This window comes from Danio rerio, chromosome 9, assembly GCF_049306965.1.
Source record: "Danio rerio strain Tuebingen ecotype United States chromosome 9, GRCz12tu, whole genome shotgun sequence".
Taxonomy (NCBI): domain Eukaryota; kingdom Metazoa; phylum Chordata; class Actinopteri; order Cypriniformes; family Danionidae; genus Danio; species Danio rerio.
Genome location: NC_133184.1, coordinates 43,879,241 through 43,906,539, shown reverse-complemented (window position 1 = coordinate 43,906,539; position 27,299 = coordinate 43,879,241). Strand labels below are relative to the sequence as shown.

The 27,299-nt window shown below is 35.5% G+C and overlaps 1 protein-coding gene across 3 annotated transcripts; it reads right to left on the bottom strand.

Moving 5' to 3' along the window:
• Positions 1-6,601: 6,601 nt before the first annotated feature.
• On the bottom strand, positions 6,602-23,719 carry lrrc3 (leucine rich repeat containing 3). Of its 3 annotated transcripts, XR_012384835.1 has the most exons (3): positions 18,129-18,525; positions 10,645-12,159; positions 6,602-9,176 (listed from the first exon to the last, which is right to left on the bottom strand). XR_012384835.1 is itself a non-coding variant. In XM_009304875.5 (2 exons), exon 2 carries the CDS (start codon positions 11,803-11,805, stop codon positions 11,005-11,007), a length of 801 nt encoding a protein of 266 aa, XP_009303150.1. In that variant the 5' UTR covers positions 11,806-12,159; positions 22,682-23,719; the 3' UTR covers positions 6,602-11,004. The 3 variants fall into 3 exon arrangements, 2 of the variants coding, with proteins under 2 accessions (XP_009303150.1, NP_001107114.1); XM_009304875.5 differs by lacking the exon at positions 18,129-18,525 and adding an exon at positions 22,682-23,719 and having other exon boundaries at positions 6,602-12,159; NM_001113642.1 differs by lacking the exon at positions 6,602-9,176 and having other exon boundaries at positions 11,005-12,159; positions 18,129-18,171.
• Positions 23,720-27,299: the final 3,580 nt, after the last annotated feature.

The window sequence follows — 27,299 nt, the reverse complement described above, 5'->3', positions numbered from 1 at the left end:
ACTTTGAGAGTGGCCTGCTAAAATCTATAAATCACTTTCCATCTCTACTAACAGTGAGCGTTTGGGGTGTGGTGTCTTTAACAGGCATACTGTAAGTTGGATTCAACGCTTTTAAAGACATGCAAAAACAGAAAAAAAACAAACAAACACCATGTATCTTTTACAATATGGAGGAACATGGTTTCCAGGCAATACACAACTTCTCTAGTTGTGAGCTAAAAAACATGAAAAAAAAGGATTTACCTTAAAGCAGCAGGGACAAAAATGAAAATATACTCTCAATTTTTCTAACCCTCAAGCTTTTCCAAAACAGTATGTTTTGAGATAACACAATGCCTTGAGATATGCTTTTGCCCTAAATTTGAACTTTTACCTCAAATGCTGCCATTTAGAATATTATGTCATGTGAGCCACTGTAAATGACAAACATTTTCAGCCATTGCATTTGCAAAGAAAATAAATGGTAGCAGAGAAACAAATAAATTCCCCATATGAACAGCCCCCTTACAATACTGTAAGTGATAGGTTTTTAAATAAGATCAGATTGTCATTTTTTCCTGCTGTAAACTGTACCTTTAAGAAAGAGGATAGCAAGTGTATATGGAATTTAAAAGATTGTTCGAAAATAAAATTTTTTTAAATTAACAGAAATACCATAGAAAACCCATTGTGTTATATATATATATAAATATAAATAAAAATCAAGGAAGAGTTCGACTTAACAGCCTTTTCCCACATATATAACCTTTTCGTGGATGTTAAAGACTGTTCATCAAACCATATCTGGCAGTTAAGGAGCCATTCACACAAATAAGAAATGTCAGATGAATGGAGGAAAACAATGCCTATAGATATATGCTTTTGTTCTAAGCTGAACTTTTACCTAAAATGCTTTTTTAAAATGTGTCAAATGAGCCATTGTAAACGACTCAAACATCTTATTGGATTACATTTATACAGAAAATAAATAGTATCACAGCAAAATAGAGAAATTCCCTGTATAAACAGCCCCATTACAATACAGTAAGTGATAGCTTCTTAAATGGAGGACAGACTGTCCTTTTTCTAGAGTGAACTGTACCTTTAAGAAAGAGGACAGTAAATGTAAATGGAATTTAAAAGATTGTTTGAAAACGTCCCTTTTTTATTATTAACCTTTTAATAAATAACCTTTTATCATGGATGTTAAAGACATTTAATACCATTGATACAAACAAGATACAGTTCTGCAGATAAATGGGAGAAAACAATGCCTTGAGATATGCTTTTGCCCTAAACATGAACTTTTACCTCAAATGCCAGCATTTAGAACATTGTCATGAGCCATTGTAAACGACTCAAATAAAATGCTCAAACATGTTCATCTATTGCATTTACACAGAAAATAATTGGTCGCAGAGAAATTCCCTGTATGAACAGCCCCATTACAATAACGTAAGTGATAGGCACTTAAATGAGGACACAGAGTGGCAATTTTCTGGAGTGAACTGTACCATTAAAGAGAATGGTAAGTGTAAATAGAATGTAAAAGATTGTTAAAAAAAATAATAATAATACTAATAATTATATATATATATATATATATATATATATATATATATATATATATATATATATATATATATATATATACACATACATACACACACACACACACACACACACACAGTTAAATTTAATATTTTTGGTGATTCTAGTAATACAGAAACTTTGTCTTTGAGATTCTGCAAAAGAAAAGAAAAAAAGAATAAAACCAGGGAATAAATTATCTGAAGAGCCTTTTCCCCCCACATAAATAACCTTTTTTCATGGATGTTAAAGGTTCATCGAGCCATAGCTGCCAATTAAGGAGCCATTCACACAAACAAGATATGACATATGAATGGGGGAAAACATTGACTTGATATATGCTTTTGCCCTGAATTTGAACTTTTACCTCGAATGCTGCCATTTAGAATATTTTGTCATATTAGCCTCTGTAAACATCTCAGATGTTTTCATTTATTGCACTTACAGAAAACAAATGGTAGCACAGCAAAACAGAGGAATTGTCTGTATGAACAGCCTCCATTATCCTTTATTAAAAGTGCGGACAGCTGTAGGGCAAATGCTTTCTCTGTGACATACGCGCTGTAACAAAACTCATTTACGCCAAGTAAAATCCTGAACCAATTATTTTTCAGTGTGCTCACTATACCACCGGGATGCTCATTCCCAACCTTAAACTGGTTAAACAACATTAATGTGAACGATTTCAAGTTTTAAGATAGATAATTAAATCTTGCATCATTTTTCATTAGGTCTGGCAAACAACCCAGCAGAATTTATCCTTTAAATCCTGTACACAATAAATCATTCATGTCCCAGGTGATCACAGATAAGCATCTGCAAGATTATTTATTTAATATCCTGCTAATGTTCCAGATAGAGACCTTCCAGATTTATTAAGTTAAAATTGGTAATGCGCTTTATACACTCACTGGCCACTTTATCAGGTACACCTTACTAGTACTGGGTTAGACACCTTATTGCCTTCAGAACTGCCTTAATCCTTCGTGGCATAGATTAACAAGGTACTGAAAATATTCCTCAGTGACTTTGATCCATATTGACATATTAGCATCACAGTTGCTGCAGATTTGTCGGCTGCACATTAAACCACTGCCACCACCAGAAAGTACCGTTGAGACAATACAGGATGGACCCATGCTTTAATGTTGTTCACGCCAAATTCTGACCATTCCTACCATCCGAATGTCGCAGCAGAAATAAAAACTTAGATCAGGCAATGTTTTTCCAATATTCTATTGCGCAATTTTAATGAGCCTGTGTGAATTGTAGCTTCAGTTTCCTGTTCTTAGCTGACAAATGCACCCAGTGTGGACTCCTGCTGTTGTAGCCCATCCGCCTCAAGGTTGGACGTGTTGTGCATTCAGGGACGATCTTCTTCAAATCTCAATTGTAATAAGTGGTTATTTGAGTTACTGTTGCCTTTCTATGAGCTCGGACCAGTCTAGCCATTCTCCTCTGACCTCGGGCACCAACAAGACATTTGCGCCCACAGAACTGCCACTCACTGGATATTTTCTTTTTCAGATCATTCTCGGTAAACCCTAGAGATGGTTGTGCATAAAAATCCCAGTAGATCAGTTTCTGAAATACTCAGACAAGCCGGTCTGGCACCAAAAACCATGCCACTGTCACTTAAATCACCCGTCTTCCCCCATTCTGAGGCTCGGTTTGAACTGCAGCAGATTGTCGTGACCATGTTTACATGCCTAAATGCATAGAGTTGTTGCCATGTGATTGGCTGATAAAAAAAAAATTGCATCAAGCAGTTAGACAGGTGTACCTAATAATGTGGCCAGTGAGTATATGTAATTATTGAATAGCTTAAATAAAACAGTACATGTAATTTTTGGCCAATTGTGATTCTATGCACTAAATAAAATTAAACAACCATCATATTTTGCAGAATTAAACAAAAACAGAAAATCTATTCAACCGCAGAACTATAAATCCAGAGAAACTGAACAGTTCCAGGTGGTCTCTTTACTCAAACATGCATTTACACATACAGTACACACACAAAAATCAAATATTCTTATAGGGTGATTTGCTCATATATAAACAGAAATAGTACAATATTATTGAGCACAAGCATTATTTTTTTTTTCTCTAAAGACAAACACAAACCCAGCTTACGCTTTGACTTGACAGATCCTTAGTGTATTGAAGGTGCCATTCAGTCCCAGAAGAGTATGGCTTAAAGCTCACCACAGCATTCCTAACCGTCCCCTTTAATGAATCTGCTATTGATCTGGAGCTACAGACCCACATATAGCCAGACCTCCAGACCCATGGACAGGAAAGCAATCATAATATCCTCTTTCAGTGGCAGGAGTCCTCATGAAACTCCCGAAGGTACAACAAACATTTCTGTAAGGCATTGTTTTGTGCCTAGTACTCACACAAAACAAAAGTAAATAAAATCAAAGACCCCAAGATATTGATTTTTTTTGAACAAGTCTCAAACATACAGTGAATTGAATACAACTTAAAGGGGATCTATTATGCCCCTTTTTAGAAGATGTCAAATAAGTCTCTGAGTGTGTATGTGAAGTTACAGCTCATTATAACCCATGAATAGTTTGTCTCTCTTTAAAACTGCTTCTTTTAGGTCAAGACCAAAATTATACCATTTTGGTGACTGTCGCTTTAAATTCTAATGAGACTGTGCTCTTTTCAAAAGAGGGCGGAGTTACAAATGTCTACAGGTCATTTCACTTCATGCACAGATCGATCAAAATCAGTCTAAGGTCACACTAGTGTTTGTGTGTGCGAAATTCTGTCGTGCGGCACTGCGAAAAGAGGCAGGATTTAATAAGCTTATTAGACATTTTAAAAAGTGAGCGATTGCTCCATGTTTTAAATTTCTGTCCAAAGAGGTCATGTTTTGATCCTCGGTGGTCTCACCCAGTCAAGTTATGCGTTTTCACAGGTCAGAGTTCACCAAGCTTGAACTTTGCACCGCAGCGATCTGCAAAACATAACGCATGACCCTGCATTTTTGGTCTGACGCGTTCGTGTGCGTATGAATGGAAGTCTATGGGAGGAGAAGCCCAGTAAAGCTTTGTTTACAGTAGAGTTTGAGCATGCGATATTCTGTCATGCGGCCCTATGAAAAGGGGGGGTTTAAACAAGCTTAAGACATTTTAAACAAGCGAGCGATTGCTCCATGTTTTAAATTTCTGTCCAGGTCATATTTTGATCTTCGATTGGTCTCACGCAGTCAAGTGATGCGATTTTTGCAGGTCAGAGTTCCCCAAGCTTGAACTTTGCACCGTAGCACCCGGCGAAACTTGACGCATGACCCCACGTTTCCGGTCTGATGCATTCGCGTGCGTATGAATGGAAGTCTATGGGAGGAAAAGCCCAGTGTGACCGCAGCTTCAAACAGTGCATGCCGGTTACAAATTTTGTCTGGCTTGACGCTACCGACACCACATGACTGTCACATGTGGCATCCAAGTACAATGACAGCGCTCTGAGATGAGACGACGGACTCAGCCGGAGCAGCATTTGACGAGCAACTGCAAGGAGAGGGGTCTGGTTGCAGACTTGGTGCAGTGCAATCTGAGCTGCATCCAATGCTTTTTTTAATTCGCTCACCTAATCACAACCCTACCCATCACAGTGATGTCACTCGCTCCATTGAGTGCATCGAGTCTGACATTGCATCGCTGAGTGATGCAATCTCAGCTTGCATCATAAAGGCTGCATCCAGATACTATTGACTGCAGGAGCTGTGATGACGACACATTCCACGATAGGCTGGATTCACCACAGGACAACCACCACGTGTGTTTCAGGTTTATTATTTGACTCATTTCCAAACAAACAATTAACTTGTCATCTCTATTGTACACATACATATTACAAGACTACAATTTTACTGCAGCAATCATCAGCTTTTTTTTTTTTTTTTTTTTTGTAAAAATAAGCTATTTTTAAAGGCAAGATTGCGTCCAAAGGTTTTTTTTCCTATACTATTTTTATAAAGACAATTTAATGTAGGCCTATTCAGCTCCATAAACAATTTAAATTATTTTGTTAAATAACTAAATTAGCTCAACTAAGTCTTACAGACCTGTAACAAGTTATTCTTGATCATGACAAAGCTAATTTTAGAAAATCAAAAATAATTTGTTAATAAAATAATTTTATCCTGTCAATTTAAAAGTAACATTGATATCTCTGGCTCTTTCTGTTAAATTTCTACTGAAAGTGTAACACTTATTTTTGGGAATGCTCTTTAGTTCAATCTTCTTGGATTAATGTAAATGCTTTTGTTATCCAAAATATTTTCAAATCACATTTATAAAATGGTATATAAAAGCATGTTTTTTTTTTTTTTGCATAAACTTATTGGGAATTTGTAGATTCATAAATAAATGTAAACCCCTTTATAGCATATTCAAACAAGCTGCTACAGTGTTAACATACCATTCAACATTTAGTACCCTAAAGAGTGGTTTAAACTTCTATAATTTGTACTTATTGCTTTGTTAAATAGGCCCATTCATTAATATTTATTTTCATGTGCCCTCTTGTCCTTCTCAAATTATACTTTATAGGCTACTCAAATGTAATTAATGATTGAAACTCTAGTTTTGGTTGAAATAAATAAATTCATCACTCCATGTGATGTCATCATACAGTAAACTACGAGACCCGAAGTGTCCAACCTGACAGCCTCATTATCATCTCTGCCCCCGCCTGCACTCAGCTAATCTCATTGTCTTCCGGCTGCAGCCATGTTTCAATGTTGAACGCACCGTGTATGTGAGCAAAATAGGTGGTTGCATCTCACTAATGAGAGGGGCTTTCCACCTCTGATGACAAGTACAAAGGGAGGATGTCCAACAAATGGTCTCTGCAAACTGTAAAAATGATCATTACAAAAAAATAAAATAAATAAATTTTTACTATCAGAGGCTGGTTATATTCACACACTTTCCACACAAGTGTTTAAATTCTGTGATTTGCACAATAGGCACCCTTTAATAAAAAATAAATAAATTTGACATAAGGCAAGAAGTCCTATTATTAGCATTTTTATTTTGTTGCTACAATATTCATACGAAAATGCTTGTCACAATGACAAACTCATACATGTGAACAGAAATGCACATCAGCCTACATAAAATTTAACCTGCAAGCCCTTTTAACTAAAACACACAGGTGATGAAACATGACATCTATCCATACATAACAGACCCAATCTGAGAAACCTTAAACACACAATATACACTGTTCTACTTACGGTAACACGTTTAAAGGATTATGTCTGATTGTAAAGAGAAACCGAATAATGCCCAGTGCACAGTGTATTGGTGCTGAGGTACCAGGATCAGGCACTTGAGTATACAGAACTCTGCCAAAAAATGGGGCAAGTTTCCAGTTAGAGGCAGAGCTTAACGGACTTTTTTTTTTTTGGCAGTGATAAAATGTACTTGCTCTACTTGGTCGACACTATAAAAAATGAAAAATAAAATGTTTTGTATCATTAAATTAGCATATAAATAAGTAGTAATGGCATTTACACACCTGCAAATTAAATGAATATATGAACAAATATATAAATAAATGGAGCTTCTGCAAAGCCTGTTGTGAGACACAAAGCAGCCACCACAGAGACTGCAGGACTTATGTAGGTCGACTAAGGGTGCGTGAATAGGAACACTAAATTGCATCACAGAACAATTGTCAACACATTCATTGTGCTAAAATTGACAAAACAAACATTCACAATCAAATCAAATAACACCACAACTAGGGAAGAGTGGGAAAAGATGTGTCAATCTGTCATCCATTAATTGTTATTCTAGGTCATACGTTTAAAAAGGACTGGACTTTTTACATGTACATTAGGAAGCTGTGTGAGGGATGCACAAGTAGTACATTTTGATGCTAAACCTATTAATGGTTCTGGGCTGTTTGCTGGTCAACCCTCTGAAAATGTAAATTTGGACACTCAACAGCTATAGATCACAAATTTAAAAAAGTTTGGTCTACACTGGACAAAGGCCAACTAAAACGAGTCAACACAATCTGACAGCAATTCACAATTTTTGATTTAGTGGGTAATTTGCATGAATTCATACCATCTCAATCATTCAGTTTAGTATGATTTGCTCAATACCAGATAATGGTTGAGTTTAGGGGCATGGTTGGGTGTTACGCCTCAATTAAAAAAATAAAAAAATAAAAATTCAAATTTTCGTACGACTCAACTCGTACGAATTCGCCATAAACCAAAAATACGTTTCCGTATGGGATCAAGCTGAATGAGAACAAACGTTCTGCATTAATGCAGAAGGCAGTATTCTGTAATGGACCCTTTCACAAGACTGTTATGAGGAGTTTAACGATCATCATCATAATTTTAAATTCTAGAAAGTTTAATATTTTGACAAAAAAAAAAAAAAAAAAAACATGAACACTTAGATGCATGTATTATATCATCTTTCCGTCAAATTACAAAAAAAAACAAATAAATAAAATTAAAAAATTAAAAAAAACTCTTTTAGCCAGATGGGAAGCGACATATGGAACAAACCAAACAAACTAGCCCATCAGATGTTCAGAGAAGGCCGGACACTGCCTAGAGGTTGACTGCCTGCTAGTTGTATCCCACCTTTTAGCTCAAGTACAACAACTGATCAAATGCAAGTGCGAACCTTGTAATCAATGTGTTGTTTAGGATCGGTTTTTAGAGACTGAGATTTAAGCAACATTTGAATCAATAAATCTTACATGGGTTTGTTGTCCGTGTATAATAGATTCTTTTTTTTTTTTTTTAAATATTAAATATTTTTTTTTAGTCATTTTGTTTTTACGCAAAAAAAATTGATAACTAAAATGAGAACAAAATGTATTAATAAATTACATAAGATTCCAAAAATCTAGCACTTTTCTAGTTATTAAAAGGGAACATGAAAACAGAGCAGCAGCAGCTGATGGCATGGTTTGATGTTTGTCAACCAAACAGCAGAGGGAGAAGTGTACAACTCCCACCTACACAGAAGTTTTTAACATTCTGCAAGTACTGATTTAAAAAAAAAAAAAAAAAAAAAAAAATATAGCCATTCTTGGCCAATTCTGGCACATTTCACAATAATGTTTATTAATGTGAATTGACCCTGTAAACAAATAAAGGATAAATTTTAAAACTGTTAATTTTGTTTTAACAAAATGAATATGCGATTAAACCAAAATGTGACAGACAAATGAATATGAATATATATATATATATATATATATATATATATAAATAAATAAATATATATAAATAAAGAATAAACAATGTTCGAGAGAAGGCTCAAACTTGGCATAAATAATATTTTTCCCTTTAAGAAAACAAACACGAAAAAGCCAATTATTAGCGGGTATATGTACTGCTTGTTTGCTGTGATGGGATCATATTTGGTACAACTACTTGAAAATCTGGAATCTGAAGGTTAAAAAAAATGAAAATAATAAAAAAATACATACATACCATACATACATACATGCATACATACATACATACTAATCATTTTTGCATAAATTCAAAATCAATATTTGACTCAAATAACATATTTTTGGCTTTTCCAACAAATATACCCCTTCTACTTAAAGGGGTGGTCCAGAATGTTATTTTTAAGGCTTGGTTGTGTTAATAAGATGCAAAGCAATGTGTGCTCATGTTTAACTTGAAGGAAATCGTGTTATTTTTTCATAAATCTCACTTTGATTATACACAGCTACTCAGCTAACATGAAAACGACTGTCATATTTCCTAGTTCCTCTAAAAGGCCCACCCTCAAGTGACTCTGATTGGTCATCATCATAATATGCTGTGATACGCCGATCGGCTTCACGTCACGCCCTGACAAGCACGCGCGTTTTGTGTAAACAGTCAGTCAGTCAGTCAGTCAGTCAACACGTGTCTGTAACGAGTGAAAATGGGATGCGGCTCCTTTAACTGTTTCTGTGCCTTTTAGTGTGTTTATGCGTGTATACGATGAAGTATTTGTAACACGAGAAGCGCATGTGCGCGGGAGAGATTTTTATTGTTCTTTTTCTCTCATGCTCGGATTAAGTTATTTTCTATGGTGACAGAATAAAGCACAAGATGTGAGATGAGACCTTTGTGAGCCTGGATTGATTTGTTTTTGATGTTACACTCCAGTTGGGAAATCATTGCTGTATTTTTTTAAATCAATGCGTTACAGGACGTCTTTCATGCATATGCGGAATATGCCTGTGTAAGTAACATGAATCGTTCACATATCTTTTGCGACTTTATTGTCCGAGTTGTAAAACGCATAGCATAGCTGCCTATAGAGAGAAATTCTGCCGTCTCACACAGAGAGACGCAGATGCTGGCCAAGAGTGCGTGTATGTGTATGTGTGTGTGTGCGTTTACAGCCGTTTGATAAATATGGATTTGTAACGTTAGCTAAGTCGTTAGCGGTTACCATAATTTCCCGTTGTTTACATCTTTGCTACAACACACCGTTAAAGTTAGACACTGTACATGTCATGATCAATTTTAACAAATAAAAACACTTACAGGTCATGACTCAGAGTTCACAGCGTCTCCTTGCTCCATCTTTGAGGAGATTTTAACTGAATCCAGCACTGAACTGGGAGAGATTCTGGAAGCTGTGTTTTGTCAAATCATGCTTGCTATGTATTTTATAGTTCTCTGGAACATAATTAATATTGAACTGTAAGCACTTCTGTGTTTGGGTCGTGTCATTTGGAAGCCCAACAACAGAAACAGAACAGCTCTGTGGAAACAGCAGGATGGCATTTCTCTCTCTGCAGTAACGTTACAGCGCCTCTGGCCACGGCCTTTACCTGCGCAGTGTGGGATGCGCAATAACGAACTTTTGTGATCTCACAGGGGGCGGAAGTATTTTTTGTAGTCCCCAAAATTCGTTAATTGTAGGCGTTGCTAAGCTAACTCTGTACAAATCAAGGTCTCCCTTTGCATTAAACTTTGAATATTTTACATTCAGAGATGCTGTTTATGTTCACACAGCTACATTACACATCAACTGAAGTTTAAAATATAATATCGTAGTGGACCACCCCTTTAAGAATTTTGTGGTTCAGGGTTACAAACATAAATGTAAAATTCATTTAAAAAGTAAGAAACGAAAATGTCTTCTTCTGAAAAGGTCAAAACTTTGACCTTTAGTTCAAACAGTAGAGTCTGTTAATAAAACCAAGTTCATGGGTTTGATTACCTGGTAAAAAAAAAAAAAAAAAAAACTATACTTTTAATACAATGCAAGTCACATGGGATAAAAGCACCTGGCCAATGTCCACTTGTTTACCTAAAAGACAAATTCAGCAAAAGACACATCTTGCCCCACTTTCCCTTATAAGGCTTGCTGTTGTGCCATCACTGTGCCAAACACATTTCCTCCTACACTACATTGACTGATGCTAGAGAACAGTGCTGATTGTGTCAAAGTCCTTACTAATCTGAGAGCTACTTGGCAAAGACTTGAGGTACTCCAGATGTCTCCTGGCATCTTCCTGGTTATGCCGTACGTAATAGATGACATAAGCAATAACCATTGTGAACCAACCAAACATGGTAACAAACATGGCAACATCAGTTGTCTTATGGTGGAAGTTACAAAAGTTTATGCCTGAATCCAAGACTTGGATGACAGGTTTGCCTGCGTACTTTTCTTGATCGGAGGTGTGGCAGCTCACCTCGTTCACCGTCTCAGGGTCCAGGCGAAGTTCACGTAAAACCTCCTGCAGAGTACACTCACAGTGCCACGGATTATTAGACAGGCTGATTTTGGCATGAAGCCGAGCAAAGGCCTCCTTGGGGACACCTTGCATGTGATTATGGGACAGGTCGAGCGTCCGCAAGCTCTCGCTGACACCCTTAAATGCCCCAGCGTCCACGGTTTCAATAGCATTCCTCGACAAGTCCAGCTCTTGGAGCCAGGGCAGGTTTTTGAAAGCCTGGTTTGGTATTTTGGTGATATGATTGGAGGAGAGTTGAAGCGACACAGTATCGTGCGGAAGGTCAGGAGGAATTTCTTCTAGGTTTCGAGAAGAGCACTGCACTACTGTTAAGCTATTCCTCTCAGAGCAGTGGCAGCTCTTGGGACAAGCAAAACTCGGCACGCTCAGACAAATCACGGCTAAAAGCAATCTGAAGATAAGGGGACAGCCATGAGGGATGAAGACTTTCCTTAACACATAAGCCCCTGCAGGGAAAGTCATGTCCAGCTACTTTCGGAATGCTCTACAGTTCAAGGGCAGTCATCATTAATCCATGCCATATCGGAAAAAAATTAATGAATAAACATTACAGGTCAGGGTGTCGTTCCAACAGCGGGAGTTTTCCCTTATTAACACCCCGTGAACACGTGTAGACGAGTGGTTTTAATTCTCAGGTGTTTGAAGACATTGTGAGTTTCCTGGAGAAAATCCAAACGATTCCATCAACATCTGAGAGGCAATTAAACATTTGAGAGGGAAATGTTCTACAGCCAAGTTTTAATTAGAAACCAAAAGCAGAAGAAAGATGTGAAGAGGGCTCCGTTCACTAGAAATCCCTCCTGCCGGCTTTGGAAACTGCAAGAACAAAGCAGAGCAAAAAGAATGACCCACACAAAAAGACACGGTGAATTAAATTCACAGTTGATCAATTTAAATATGAATTAAGAATGGATTTAAAGTTGCAGTTCACCCACAACTTACAATAGATGTCTTTCCTAACCTGCATTACTGTTTTGACTCTGCAGAAAATATAACTGTCCATAATAAAAAGTTAACGCTAGGTAAAACTTTTTGAAAAAAAAAAAAAAAAAAATTGCCTCATGAACTTAAAGGATAGTTCACCAATAAAATTACTAGAAAGACTCACCCTCAAGTGAATAAATCTTTCCAATAAACACTAAAGAAGCTGAAAACATGCGACCTTTAAAATGCATTGTATGAAATACAAATACTACAGTCAATGGTTACAGGTTTACAGCTTTCTACAAAATTTATTTTGTGTTCAACAGTAGAAAGTCAGTCAAACAAGGTTTGGAACAAGCGAAGGGTGTGTACAGTAAATTACAGAACTTTCAGTTTTCTTTAAACTAGGGCTGCTCAATATTTCAGCATCGATATCACAATGTGATCATTCGTAATATTAACATTGCAGGATATATGCAATATTACATTTGTATAATAATCAATTGCATGTGTTTATTTTAATGCCTGTAATTGTAGATTGACTTTAAAAGCATTCTTGTATAATAAATTATACCAACTGTGATACAATTCATTTTATTGAATATTTTTTTATTAGCTACAATTCATTTTATTGAATAATTCTCATCACTCAGTAACTGTACTTGAACACTGTTAGACTCAGGTCATAATCAAGCACTTTATTTTAATTGTCTTTTTGATCGCATTTACAGATTGTCATGCATGAAAACACCCACAACACATTCAAATACAGAAATGCACAGCAAATAGCACAGCCCACAATCATAATGTGTTGGGGACCCCAAAATGTTTATAGATTGTTTATTAGCTTTTATAAACATTAATTCATCCCTGACACATGCATGAAAATACAACACATGCAAATACAGAAATGCACTGCAAATAGCACAAACAATAAAAATGTGTCGGGGACCCAAAAAGTTTGTAGATTGTTTATTAGATTTTATGGAGATGCATATAGTGAACTTTAATTCATCAATTTCTGACTAAACACATGCTTGAAAATACAACACATGCAGATACAGAAATGCACTACAAATAGCAGACAACAACGAAAATGTGTTGGGGGACCGCCAAATCGTTCTAGATTGTTTATTAAATTAAATAGTAAATGTTAATTCATCAATCTCCGATGAAACGCGTGCATTAAAACACAACACATGCAAATACAGAAATGCACTACAAATAGTACAGACCACAACGAAATGAGTCAATGAACCCCCAAAAAGTTTAGATTGTTTATTAGAATTTACGCATATGCAAATGGTAATAATTCAATCAATCTCTGACTAAACACGTGCATGAAAACACAACACATGCAAATACAGAAATGCACTGCAAATATCACAGACCACAACGAAAATCTGTTTAGGACCGCAAAAATTGTAAAAATTGTTTATTAGATTATATGGAGATGCAAATAGTAAACATCAATTCATCAATCTTGGACTAAACGCATGAAAATACTCACAACACATGCAAATACAGAAATGCACTGCACATGGACAACAACAAAACTGTGTTGGGGGACTACGGTTAAGCGATATGGCTAAAATGCAATCTCGAGAATTATTTTACATATTGATTGATAAAAATGCATATTTCGATTTAAGTTGTTAAGGCTTCCAGATTTGAAAAGAGACTCCAACAATGACTGAAGCCATAAATTTAGAGGGTCCATTAAAATTTTATAACTTTTTCGGCCAATATTTTTGGTAGCCGAAAATTTGTTACATTTCCTATATGATGAAAAGCCTGTCAAAACAGTTTCAGAGGAAGACAGGTCAGTTTAGACTTAACAGAAAAATGGAAAATAAGATACATCGGGTAAAAAGGGGGGTTAAAAAGCCAATCCCAGACTGTCCTTATAGTAGGGCAACATCAACACGCGTTTAGATTTCCACTGTTGCACATTTCTGCCATGTGATAGGATTAGATCAATATAGAAAAGTCATGGCTTATCATTGTTATTTACATAAATTGCGATCCGATATAGTATTGTTTATCGGCACAGCCCTACAGGGGACCTCAAAGTTTATAGATCATTTATTAAAATTTAAGGAGATTCCAATAGTAAACAAATTAATCAATCTCTGACTTAACATGCATGAAAATAATCAAAATCCATGCATATACAGAAAAGAACAGCAACTAGAACAGACCACAACGAAAAGGTGTTAGGTACCCCAAAAATTAAGATTGTTTACTGATTTTATGGAGATGCACCAGAGAAATTGAATAGCGATATTAAGTAACCTGATGAAATTATTCATATTGCAATATTTATTGCAAAATAAAAAAATGGCAATGTTACATTTTTCCAGAATCGTGCAGCCATAAACTATTCCTTTGGAACTTTCAAAGCAATATCCAAAAAAAAAAAAAAAAAAAAAAAAAAAAAAAAAAAAAAACCACCCGCTCTGACCTCAAATGGTTTCAACCATGACCAAATCAACTTTAGCCAAGTCTTATAATATTGCAGATGAATACATATGTTATGCTTCATATAATCCAATTATATTAGAAAGGCCTGATTTATTAAAACAAATCAATTTCTCATTTGCTCCATAGCAGCACAATGCTCAATTGTTATGAGGAACTCTAATGATGAAACGAAAACAAATACATAACGAATGTAATATCCAAATTAATTTGCCCAGAAATGTTGTCATTTACTCATCCTAAAATAATTAAAAACCCTCAAGTCATTTTCTTAAGTGAAATATAAAAGATCACAGGCAAATAGGAAGAACATTGAAATGCTAAATATTTCCGAACTCCAAGAGGGAAAAAAAGCCATACAGTAGGATAGAAGTGTCCATCTATCAAACAAATGTTCAAGTAACATATACATTTACACTATACACCAGAGAAGAATTAAAAATAAAAATAAAAAGCAAGGTTGAGGTTCAAAATATTTTTATTTGTGGATGCATTTAAGCAAGCAGCACAATGAACTCTGTGTACTGTGCTGATCAATCACGACTGCCCTTTGAGGAACCAGTCTACAGGGATAGCTTGCACTGTCAAATCCACCTCTGCTGAGACAGCAACTCATCTTACAAGCGCCTGTAAGAAAATAGTAATTTGCCATAGGCATGATGCAGTGAAGCGACTTTCTTTTCAGTTAAACTTTGTCACAGGTAGCACTTGAGACATGTGGAATGCATCATTTTGAAAATGTCGAAAGATAAGATTAATTCCCCGTCTATGTACAGCAAGAATAAGCAACATGGCTCATGAATAATTGCTGTATCAGCTGGAGCTCACTAAGAGAAGTTGATTATTGTGAGGGATGCAAAAAAAAAAAAAAAAAAGCTATGTTAGGTATCCAGTAGGATCCATGCAAGTAATGTTTAATTAGTGTGTTGGGATTTGGGTGATATAGTGACTATAACTCCAGCAAGCACAGATGTTGCATTTTGGTTGCAGGAATCTCAGTAGAACATTTAAAAACAATCATTGATGGAAATTTCTAGATTTTATTTAGCCTTAAAAATGATAATTTTATTATACATTTCTGCTTTGGAAACAAAACCTGATCAAACTACAATGTGTTCGGGTTTGCTATAATCAGTGATTTAACCCTTGTCTAACGTTTAAATAGACTACACTTTCGTTATGTTGGTGGCCGTTTTTGCCCTATTGACTTTTATCATGAGGACATTTGTTGATTGCAAAGACATGACATTATTTAATCATGCATTCTTGACTAGTGTTTTCCCTGTTTGGGAAGAGGTCAAACTTCATTTGTACTGTTGATCATGAGTTGGCAGCATTAACTCATTAGATAGGCCTGTCATCTGGTTTTTATGTGGATTTCCATAGAATAAAACTGCATATTATAGAGTCCATGCATAAATACACTTACCATGTTTACCATGTTCTGAGAGCAGAGCTGCTTTTAATTTTCTCATACATTAAGGTATGTGTGCAAAGGTCTCACTCACACATGCCCTCACACACTACACATCATTTAACCACAAATTTTTTTTAATCCATAAACTAAGCTTTTTGCACGGCAACTGATAATCAACAGTATTTTTTTTTTTTTTTTTTTTTTTAGATTTAGTGCTTTCCAACAGGGATAACTAGCAACAATAAAGAATGCATGATTATATGATGTCAAATTTACAATTAAAAAATGTCATTATAATGGAAGTCAACGAGGCAAAAACAGCCACCAACATAACTAAAGGGTAGTGTATTGGCAACTATTTTATTATTTTTTTTAAATTTTCAAAACATTTTTACAAAATATGCATTAAAATAAGATGTTACCAAGTAGTCCATTTGCTAAAAAAATAAATAAATAAAGTTGTGGCCAAATTAGGACTCAGTTTTAATGATTACATGCAGCTCTCCTAATTTATTGTCTTAGATAAAGTGAGATCTCCACTTAACTATCATACTTGGAGCAAAAATGTGCTTGATGAATATAAAAATAAAAGCATCAGATTCAGTATAGATGGATCACAATTCAAAGAATCAGTACTCTGTATCAGAAGCAAAAATCCTGATCGGAGCAACCCTAAATATCACCCAAGAGTGGATGAAAACATCCCAAACAGCACAGGATAGCCTACCTTTCAAACAAAGTTAATTGCACAGGTACAAACGCATAATTTAGAAGGTTTAAACCGGGGGTCACCAACCCTTTTCCTGGAGAGCTACCTTCCTGCAGATTTTAGTTGCAACCCTGACCAAACACACCTGTTTGTAATTATCAAGTGTTGCTTTAGGTACTATTAATTGGTTCAGGTGTGTTTGATCAGGGTTGGGACTGAATTCTGCAGGAAGGTAGCTCTCCAGGAACAGGGTTGGTGACCCCTGGTTTAAACCAAATATCTGTCCAAGACAGGACATTTAACAATCAATATTTAAACTTTAGTGAATATAACTGCTTTTAAATAGTTTCAGTCATAGCATAATGTTAATGTCAACTGAGATTAAATACATTTTCTAAATGAATGCAGAAGAAAAAACATCTCCCGCGGGGGAAAATGTGACAAGCAGCCGATGGGTGTCTGAGAGGAGGTGGTTTCTGAGGTAAGACAATTTTACCTCAAGGCGAATTATATCAATATCTTAAAAATAAATGAAAATAGACTATGGTCATGACACACGGTCATGTCAACGGAATATAAAAATAAACACGAATTATGCAGGCTACAAAGCTGAGCTTTGTACAAAATCTGAGCAAACTATAAAGAAATACAAAAAGACAACACTGGAGTGAACTACATCTCCCCTGCCTCTCATTGTTGAACATGTGTTCAACGCTTTACACTGAAAATGTAGGCTACGTGACAACATAACGGCGGCATAGGACGGCTATTGTTTTAAGACTGGACCAAACGCTTTGAAAACAACTGACTGCGTCCAAGAAAGAAACGCTAAAGTGATAAGAAAAACAGAGTCTTTAAAGAGTCCCCCTATTTAGAGATAGCGTGGGGGAAATAGGCTAGAGCCGTTTCCAAACAAATCCGAACACAGCTCTTTAATCAATAGATACAACCAATTTAATCTCAATTATTTCGCTTGAGAAACATTGAGAAATTAAATAAAAAATGTACACTTTCTACTATTAAAAAATGCTGGCGAGGCATGAATGTTAACTTAATCACTGCTCAAACGGATGACTTAAAACATAAAATAAACTAAAATATCAATGAAATAGAATGGCAACAAACAAACAAAGACAACGTAAGACATAACCCATTACTTTCCTCAATGAGTTACAACTTTAAGCGTTTTATGTATGGTTTCAAGTGATTAAGGCGGCGTTTGTAATATAAATAGTACGTATCACAATGACTTACCATACTTGTTGATAGTTGGGTGCACGAGTCGCCTTTGCAGTGAGAGTAAACGTGAAGAGCCAAAGCAAATATAAGACCGCCGCCCTGCGCTCATTGGAGAGGCTGGTGCGCGCGCTCCACCTGCATCTCGCTGACTGTGATAGAGGTGGGGATTTCGATTCGTCCCGGTGACTCGAATCTTTAGAATCGGTTCACCCAAAGATCTGTTCATTGGTTCGTTTAGTGGACTTTTTGGAAACAGTTCACTAAATAGATTCGCCAGCTGTTCAGTGATGTGATCTGTAGGTGATGCACAATATATCAAGCTGGAGTCAAGTGAGAGTTGTTTTGAACGATTTACTTTATATAAGAGCAGCCTGTTCCTGGAGATCTACCTTCCTGCAAAGTTTAACTCCAAGCCTGATCAAACACACCTGAACCAATTAAATATGACCTGAACAGCACTTGGTAATTACTGGCAGATGTGTTTGATATGGGTTGCAACTGAAACCTGGAAGGTAAATCTCCAGGAACAAGGTTGAGCACCCCTGCTTTATATGAACACTTTGGGCTACCTGATTTTTGTTCCTGCCCAAGTCATGTGTTATACTCTTTAAAAATTACGGTAAGGTAAAAATGTTGGTTTGCAAACAAACTTTGTTTAATGGAGTTTTAAAAATTATTATTTATGGGATTTAAGAATTTATTACATATAAAAAATGTTAATTAATGCCTTCACAACACATTGTGCATTTACACATGTTTAAACAGCAACTGATTTTTTTCTTTTACAACACTGTTATTCTTTAAACACTGAAAAAAATATTTCTGCAAAACTCTTGCAAACAATTTATGTGTTTCATTTAAACAAACAAATTAAACTTATTAATGTTCAAACTATTTTATTTGTTTAAATTCAGCCCAAATATATTGTTTACAACCACTCAGCATAAAAAAAATTATATTTTTTTTCAGTGAACATGTTTGATAAAATATTATTAAGACACATAAAAGAGTACATACGATGAGGTGTAATCTGAAAAATAAATTGTAAAATAACAGAAACTGTATTTTTTTTGTCCTGTGTGTAACATGACTAATCTAGACAGTACTTTAAATAATATCAAACTTTAAACATGTCCCTAAAAAGTAAAATTTTTAATCACAAAATCAGATTTTTGATTATCAAAAGTTGTCAAAGCAGAGATCACGGTCCAATAATCCAACTCAAAAGTATAAACATCTGTGAATCACTGAAAAAATACATTCACACAACTGTTTTTAGTACAATAACAAAAAATGTAATGGCAGCTTATTATCGTTTTTTAGTACAAAAATTTATTTAAGCAAAACAGACAATATTTTATTAAAATATACTGTACTATTAATTTCATTTTCAGCACTTCTCAGAGCAGAGATCAAAATCAAATAATAACATTTTTAAGCTCAAATGAACGTAAATCACAAACTGTGACTTTCTTCAAACATCTCTGTAAGAAAAAAACTAAAATTGCAACATTTCTTCCCAAAGTTATTAAATTATGTTTTAATATTCTGGAAGTTCCTTCAACATTTGCATATTTCTGAAGTGAACATTCTCTCATAGTAAACTTCTTCACAGTATTCGCCTGACCTAAACACCAGTGTAAATACAGCTTATTCAATCATTTAATCAATATGCTAAAATATTAATAGCATTCACTGCGCGTTTTGCAATAACATACTTGAAACCATTCACTCAGGCTTTTATAGATTTCAACAGCAAGGACCTGATTGTTGAGAAATGATTCAGCAGCTATAATTCAAATCCCTCATCATGGACTTAGAATAGCAAACATCTCCCCTTTTGGCAGGACTGCAGAGGATAAAATGACTCAACATAATGAGTAGTCTGTCAGTGACAGCTGACAGGTCAGACCGCACAGGATGGGGAGACTACTTGTCAAAACCTTGCTCATGTACCATACGCACAAGTCTTATGCAACTGGGTGCACTGTACTGTGAAATGTAGATAAACAATACTTATTATTATCATTATCATTTTTTTCTTGCATTACTGGATAAGTAATGACTTTTGAGTTGACTATCATGTTTGATATATCATTTTCTGTATTGTTAGGTATTTAGTTTAACTTATTTTGTTGATGCATATTAGTCAGAGAGTTACAGTATACAAATCACAAGACATCAACTGTTCCAATCTAGCAGCAGAAAACAATTAGTTCACATTTTCTTTCTCTCTGAATTAAACAATATATACTTGCATCAAGAACAATATAAAAAACAAAAACAAAAAATTAGGGTTGTCATGAGACAGAAATTCGATACCAATTCTTAAATGTTTAAATTGTTAATTTCTCGCTAACATTTGAGTGTTGTTGAGAAAGTTCTTAAACAGCTCTGATTTGCCATTGTGTTCACATGCTCAACAGAAATGACTGTGATTGGATGTGAAGGTCATCAGTTCATCGAACTCACCGCTGTTTACTGAATGCTACCACAGACACAGGGACACTGAAGCGCTTTAAAGCAGCGATTCATCGGCGGATCACTCGTATGTCAGCTTATAGACAAACCAGCTGATCGATGTGACTTTGAAACAATCCAATGTCGCTTTATCTGTAGTTACTCTCAGTAAAGAGCGGTGACTTCGGTGAACAAATGATTTTCACAGGTTGATGCTGGATCGGATATGGTTGTGGCCAGAAGGTAACAAGAATTATTTATATTATTTATTAAATTACCCAATAAATGGTATTTTTTAATGTCTACCCCTACCCTAAACCCAACCGTCACAGTAACGTAAAAACAGTAGCTTTAGCGGGTATTATTTATGTTATCTATTAAATTACCCAAAAATTTATTTTTTAACGTCTACCCCTACCCTAAACCCAATCATCACAGTAATGTAAAAACAGTAGTTGTAGTGAGTATTATTTGTTATCTATTAAATTACCCCCCAAAAAAATATTTAACATCTACCCCCACTCCAACCCTAAACCCAGTCATCATAGTAACGTAAAAACAGTAGCTGTAGCGAGTATTATTTATGCTATCTAATAAATTACCCAATAAATGGTATTTTTTAACGTCTACCCCCACCACAACCCCAAACCCAACCGTCACAGTAACGTAAAAACAGTAGCTGAAGCGAGTATTATTTATGTTATTTATTAAATTACCTAATAAATTGTATTTTTTAAAGTCTAGCCCTACCTTAAACCCAACGGTCATAGTAGCGTTTAGTAAATACAGTAGCCGTATCGAGTTTTATTTATGTTTACAAGAAACGTGTTTTGTGAATACTTAAGATGTCTCTCTGTGCTCTAGAACTGCCAGTTTCAGACTGCTGAATGATATTTTTCCTAGCATTAGGTTGTGCGTTATGCATTCACAATGGTAAAAACTGTTATGGGGGATCAAATGTATATTAGTATTATACATTTTAAAATAATATTTAAGATATAGATCAAAGATCAGAGAAAGTAACTTCTCACTAGTAAAGGGTTGACTCCCCATACATCTTGTTTTTATGTCCTTCAGGAGGGATCAAGCATTATTTAAGGAGGTCAATCCCTCTCCCCCCTGTAATTCGCACCCTGAATCTGTGTTTAACCATTAAGATTTTAATGTTATTACGTCTTTTCAAAACCTGGGGCACCCTGAATAGTGGAACTTTATATAGTGGAAAAATAAAGATTCCACTTGAAATAATTTTTTTTAAATGTAGTTTATTTACATGATAAAAAAAACAACAAACAAAAACGAATCTAACGAAAAAATATATACCTATAGGGAAAGAGAGCGTTGTGAATTTCAATGCTAGTGCCTAACAGTCCAGCATCTTCAGATTGGTTTTAGTCTTGACTAGTGCGGTTAAATTGGCTTTAGTCTTATAGTGCAGAAAGGGGCATTTTTCCTGGGCGCCCTGTACCAATATGGCGCCGGTATCGATGCATGCTTAGGGTCCGTATGCATATGTAAATCTAGTGTAAATATCTATTAGACCAATCGAAGATCAAAATCAATCAAATAGTTTCAATGGTAATCATCTTTAATCCCGGCTCTTTTTGCAGCCCTATACAACAGAATTTTGCACGCACAAACTCTAATGTAACCGCGGCATTAGACTTATTTCATTGTTTATCTTTATGAGTCCCTTATCCTAAGAACACTGACACATTAACTACCCCTGAAGCAGTTTTTGTTTGGAAATATATTTGTGTTTTTGAATCCCTCTAATAAAAGCTCCTGAAATGTATCCGGAGGGCAATATGAAAATTAAAGCAAAATTATGCATCAGTTCCCACAACCCATTACTTTTCCTGGTTCAAAACAATATTTTATTTTAGCAACATATATTTTTTGAGTGTGTGTATTTTCCTGGAAAGCCTTAGAGTCGTATCATTTGCAGAATCCTATTAAATGCAGTAGTTCAGAGCTCCTTCCCCGAGGTGAAGATAAGAAAACTGTTCCTTTTTCAATTTGGACTTTTCTCAAACTGCTACAGTAAAGCAGGGCTGTGGTTCTGGAGATAATTAAAAGTGTGAAATCAAAAGCGTATAATTACTCACCACCTCTGTTTTCGTGCCAACACCATCCACCAGTTAAATCACATCAGTTACAGGCTGTGATTTACATCGTGCCAACAAATTAGCCTAGCGCAAGCTATTATCTTAATTGCTTCAGCTGACTTATGGGTAATGTAGTTTAAAAACAACAGATATTTAACAGGACTCGACCATCTCCCCAGAGAGCTCCTTATCAATGGAAATGTGTGGATAATTGTTATTAGGAGGAGATCATAAAAAAAGAATAACACTCACTGAGACTAGGAGACCTTGCTTTGAGTGCAGAAGTCCAACTGTTCCCCAGTGGAGAGGTTTATTCAGCCTCTCCTCTTCTGTATTATTCTCCATAGCTGTAATGACCTTCAGTATGTCTGGATTGTGAACAGTTTCCCCAGTGCTTGGCCTTCATACTCGAGGGAGAAACTAACACTTGAACATTTTCAATTCTCAGTATCATCTTTTAAATATGAACAATGCCTTTGTGTATTTCCTTTTGTCCTTTTCTATTGGCCACAGATAAGAGTGTTTGCTATTGTTGTCATTGCACATCTTGCTGATGGCAGACGCTTGCTGACCTCTTTTGATTGTTTTTTTGGTTTCGTAAGCATTATTTCCTCAGCCTCTCATTACACTTGGGGGCGCTATTTTTATCTTCCGGCCATTTACTAGAATTGTGTAAGTGGCCATTTCTGCTAAAAGAAACTAGTGCACTGCTGAGTCAGATATTGCATGTAGACGAAAAGTCTTTTTTTTTTTTTTTTAGTTTTTTCCTACTGTATTTCCTTTTAAAACACAGTGCTTCCCACACAGACTTTACTTGAGTGCGTTTACAGGGGTGCGTTTCCCAAACAACGACGTAACTCGCAGCTGAACTATCATATCATATGATCCACTGTTTGGGAGAAGAATGATGTAGTGACAAGTTTTTCTCAAAACCCGTAGTTTCTCTGTTGCAGATCTATCATTAGAACCACATTAGTTATAATGTAAAACGTCCATAATGATGCACTAAACAGGGTGGAGTAACAACTTCTTTGGAGAAGAACCGCATAATTTATTTGTGCAAATTATATTGTTTTACATGCACATGCACTTAAAAAAATCCATTATTATTTTTGATCAAAACCCCCTTACTTTCCATATTAATTAAAATATATGTAAATGGCTCATATAGGGCCATTTTTCCTTTACAAATATTATTGAGAAGAACATGTTCTATTATAAAACATAAAATCACTTACAAAAGCTAACACTTTTTTAATATCATATATAAATCGTATAAATAAATAAAGAAACAATGAGGCTGTTTATCAAGAAATGAAACTTAATATTTATTAATTATTAGGAAATGAAAAAACACTACTTTAATAATATTATTAATAATATTAATGATACTGATGATTATTATTATTATTTTTATTTTTATTATTAAGTATATCGTTTTTTTTTTTTTTTTATCTTTTGAAAAGTCTACTTTTACAATTTGAGACATGCAAACCACTGCAGAAATGTTCTAGCTAACAGGCCATTACTAAAACGTATAACCTTAAATATTAAACCTAGAGAACAGAGACAATAAAACTGCTTTTATTGTGCGAACAGTGCAGTTTTTGCAGTAAGGCAAAAGTATTAGCCCTCCTGTGAAATCGAATATTTTTGTTTTCAATTATTTCCCATATGATGTTTAACGGAGGGTGTCGCGGTGGCACAGTGGGTAGCATGATCACCTCACAACAAGAAGATCGCTGGTTCGAGCCTGGGCTGGGTCAGTTGTCATTTCTGTGTGGAGTTTGCATGTTCTCCACGTGTTCGCTTGGGTTTCCTCCGGGTACTCCGGTTGCCCCATAAGTCCAAAGACATGTGGTACAGGTGAATTGGGTAAGCTAAATTGTCTGTAGTGTAGGTGTGTGCAAGTGAGTGTGTATGGGTGTATCCCAGTGTTGGGTTGCGGCCGGAAGGGCAGTCGCTGTGTAAAACATATGCTGCATAAGTTGGCGGTTCATTCCACTGTGGCGAGCCCTGATTAATAAAGAGACTAAGCTGAAAATGAAAATGAATGAATGATTGATGTTTAGCAGAACAAAGACACTGTCACATTATATTTTTTCTATGGAGAAAGTCTTATATCTTTTAGTTTGGCTGAAATTAGACCAATTTATTTTTATAAATGTATATATTTTTAAAATATACACTGCTCAAACAGAAAATAAATACATAAAGAAAACACTTAACACAATGGCTGCATCCAAAATCTACTACTACTTAGTAGGTACTGCATTTGAATTTGAATTAACTGCTTGACCGTTAGAAAAGCACATTCTATACAGAATGAATGTGAGCAGTATGAATCGAACTTGGAATTACTACACCAGCTATTTTGTCATGATCACGTGACCTACACGCATCAGTTGCGTCACTTCTATTCATGAATTCTTTCACAGTGCATCATGTGATACCTTAGCATGCTTCGGGTGTGCACTTCAGAATCTTGCTGCATGTAGTAGGTCATCCAGGAGTTTCTCGCATACTGTTTTTCAAATGAATTGCTATGAATTTGGACATACTACTCAGCTCGCATACTGATTTTAGCGTACTATGTAGCATTGAAAGTATGCGATTTTGTTCGCAGCCAATGTAACTCCAAGTCAAACACATTTTTGTGCAATCAAACTGCCCCCTGATGCCACAGTCACTAGACTATGAGCATGCAAAATTCTGTCGTACGGTGCTGAGAAAAGGGGTGGGATTGATCAAGATGATTAGACATTTAAAAAGCAAGTAATTGCTCCATATTTCAATTTTCTGTCCAGAGATCTTCTTTTGATCTTCGATGGGTCTCACACAATCATGTGATGTGATTTCTCACACAATGACGTAATGTGAATTCTCAAGTCAAAGTTTTCCAAGCTTGAACTTTCCAACGCAGTTAACTGCTAAACTTGGCGCACAATCTTGCATTTCCAGTCTGTCGCATTCGCATGCATTTGAATGGAAGTCTCTGGAGCAAAAAGTGCAGTGGGACCACGGCTTTAGGAACCAACACTGATTGACAATCAATTTCACACACTGTTGTACAAATGAAATATACAACAGGTGGAAATTATAGGCAATTAGCAATACACCCCAATAAAGGAGTCTATAAAGGTCATTCAAGCATGTGGCGCCCACACACACTGTTTTACCACTTCAATTTTGAGCGTGACTCCAAATTCAGACCTCCATGGGTTAATAAATTTGTTTTCTATTGGTAATTTTTGTGTCATTTTGTTGTCAGCACATTCAACTATGTAAAGAACAAAGTATTTAATATAAATTAAATCAGGTGACCCTGATGTAGGCAGCTCTGTGCTAAAACGCAGGATTTTTTTAAGGATTAGCCACGTGAATGAAGGCTTTTTTTTTTAAATAATTTTTCGAGTGCCTTGGAATGATTTTTGCTGTTTATTCTGATAAATCCCTTACCCAAAGAGCACAGACACATTATTCGAGCTACCCTGAGCATTTTTTTTCTTTGATTTTAGATATTTATTATAAATATTTAATTCACTCAGATGTGTTGTTTTAGTTCCCTTTTTTTGAGCAGTGTTTACATAATTCATGATCAGTATTATTACCCCTCTAAAGATTTTTTTCAAATTAGCAACAGAATAAACCACTGTTGTTTAATGACTTGCCTAATTAACCTAGTTAAGCATTTAAATTGCACTATAAGCTGAATTCTAATATCTTGCAAAATAACAGGTAAATTATCATGGCAAAGACTAAATAAACCAGCTAGGAATTAGTTACTAAACTACTGTTTAAAAATGTGTTCAATAACATCTTCTCAGTTAAACAACAATTTGCCTTTAGCTGTATATAAAGTATATATGTAAATGTGCAATTAACTTAGAATTTGTATATTGACCTTGAATTTTAATTAAGCAGTAAACCGTTTCCTAATCACTGACCAAAAATCATGAGTCTGCTGAAAAAGAGTGGATCAAATAAACAATGGCATTTTTCTCCCAATGCCCAGAGCTCTAATTAGTTTGTTTTCACAATTCAAGAATATAAGATAGAGGAAAAAAAAGGTGCCAGTAACTGCACATCAGAAGCAGCCTTTCAGCAATACTGCAGTTTTGGTTGATTCTGTCGAGTCCAATCATAGCAGGAGGAGATAAGCAGAAATTACAGATGACCGGCCACAGCTCAGTCTAAATGAACAGGAATTAAGGGACAGGTCTGGACAGCAATCTGTCTGCACCTGCACTTTTGAGACATTTGTCATTTTCTTTGGATCTCATACAGCTATATAACACATCACAGCTCCCAACTGAGATAGACGTAGACTTTAAAATGACTCTGATAATATCCTCAATTTGGTTATTCCCTCAAGGAAGGCAGAGTTAGAATTTAGATTAATGGATATTTCAGAATATCACCTGCCTTAATGTGCTGAAGATTGATGATTTAGACTTAAAAGTGAATGAGAGAGGCAGGCGAGCTTTGATTTATTGCTCATAAAATCACAAACAACACAGTTTTGCTGACCAGTGTATAAGAAATGTAAAATACTGCTGTTGAAGAAAAGGTTTTGTTAATGAGAATATACAAGGGAACATTAATGTTGATTCACAGG

What these genes read in the sequence shown, in the direction of transcription:
- lrrc3 (XM_009304875.5), bottom strand. Translation starts at nt 11,805, where the DNA reads ATGACTTTCCCTGCAGGGGCTTATGTGTTAAGGAAAGTCTTCATCCCT.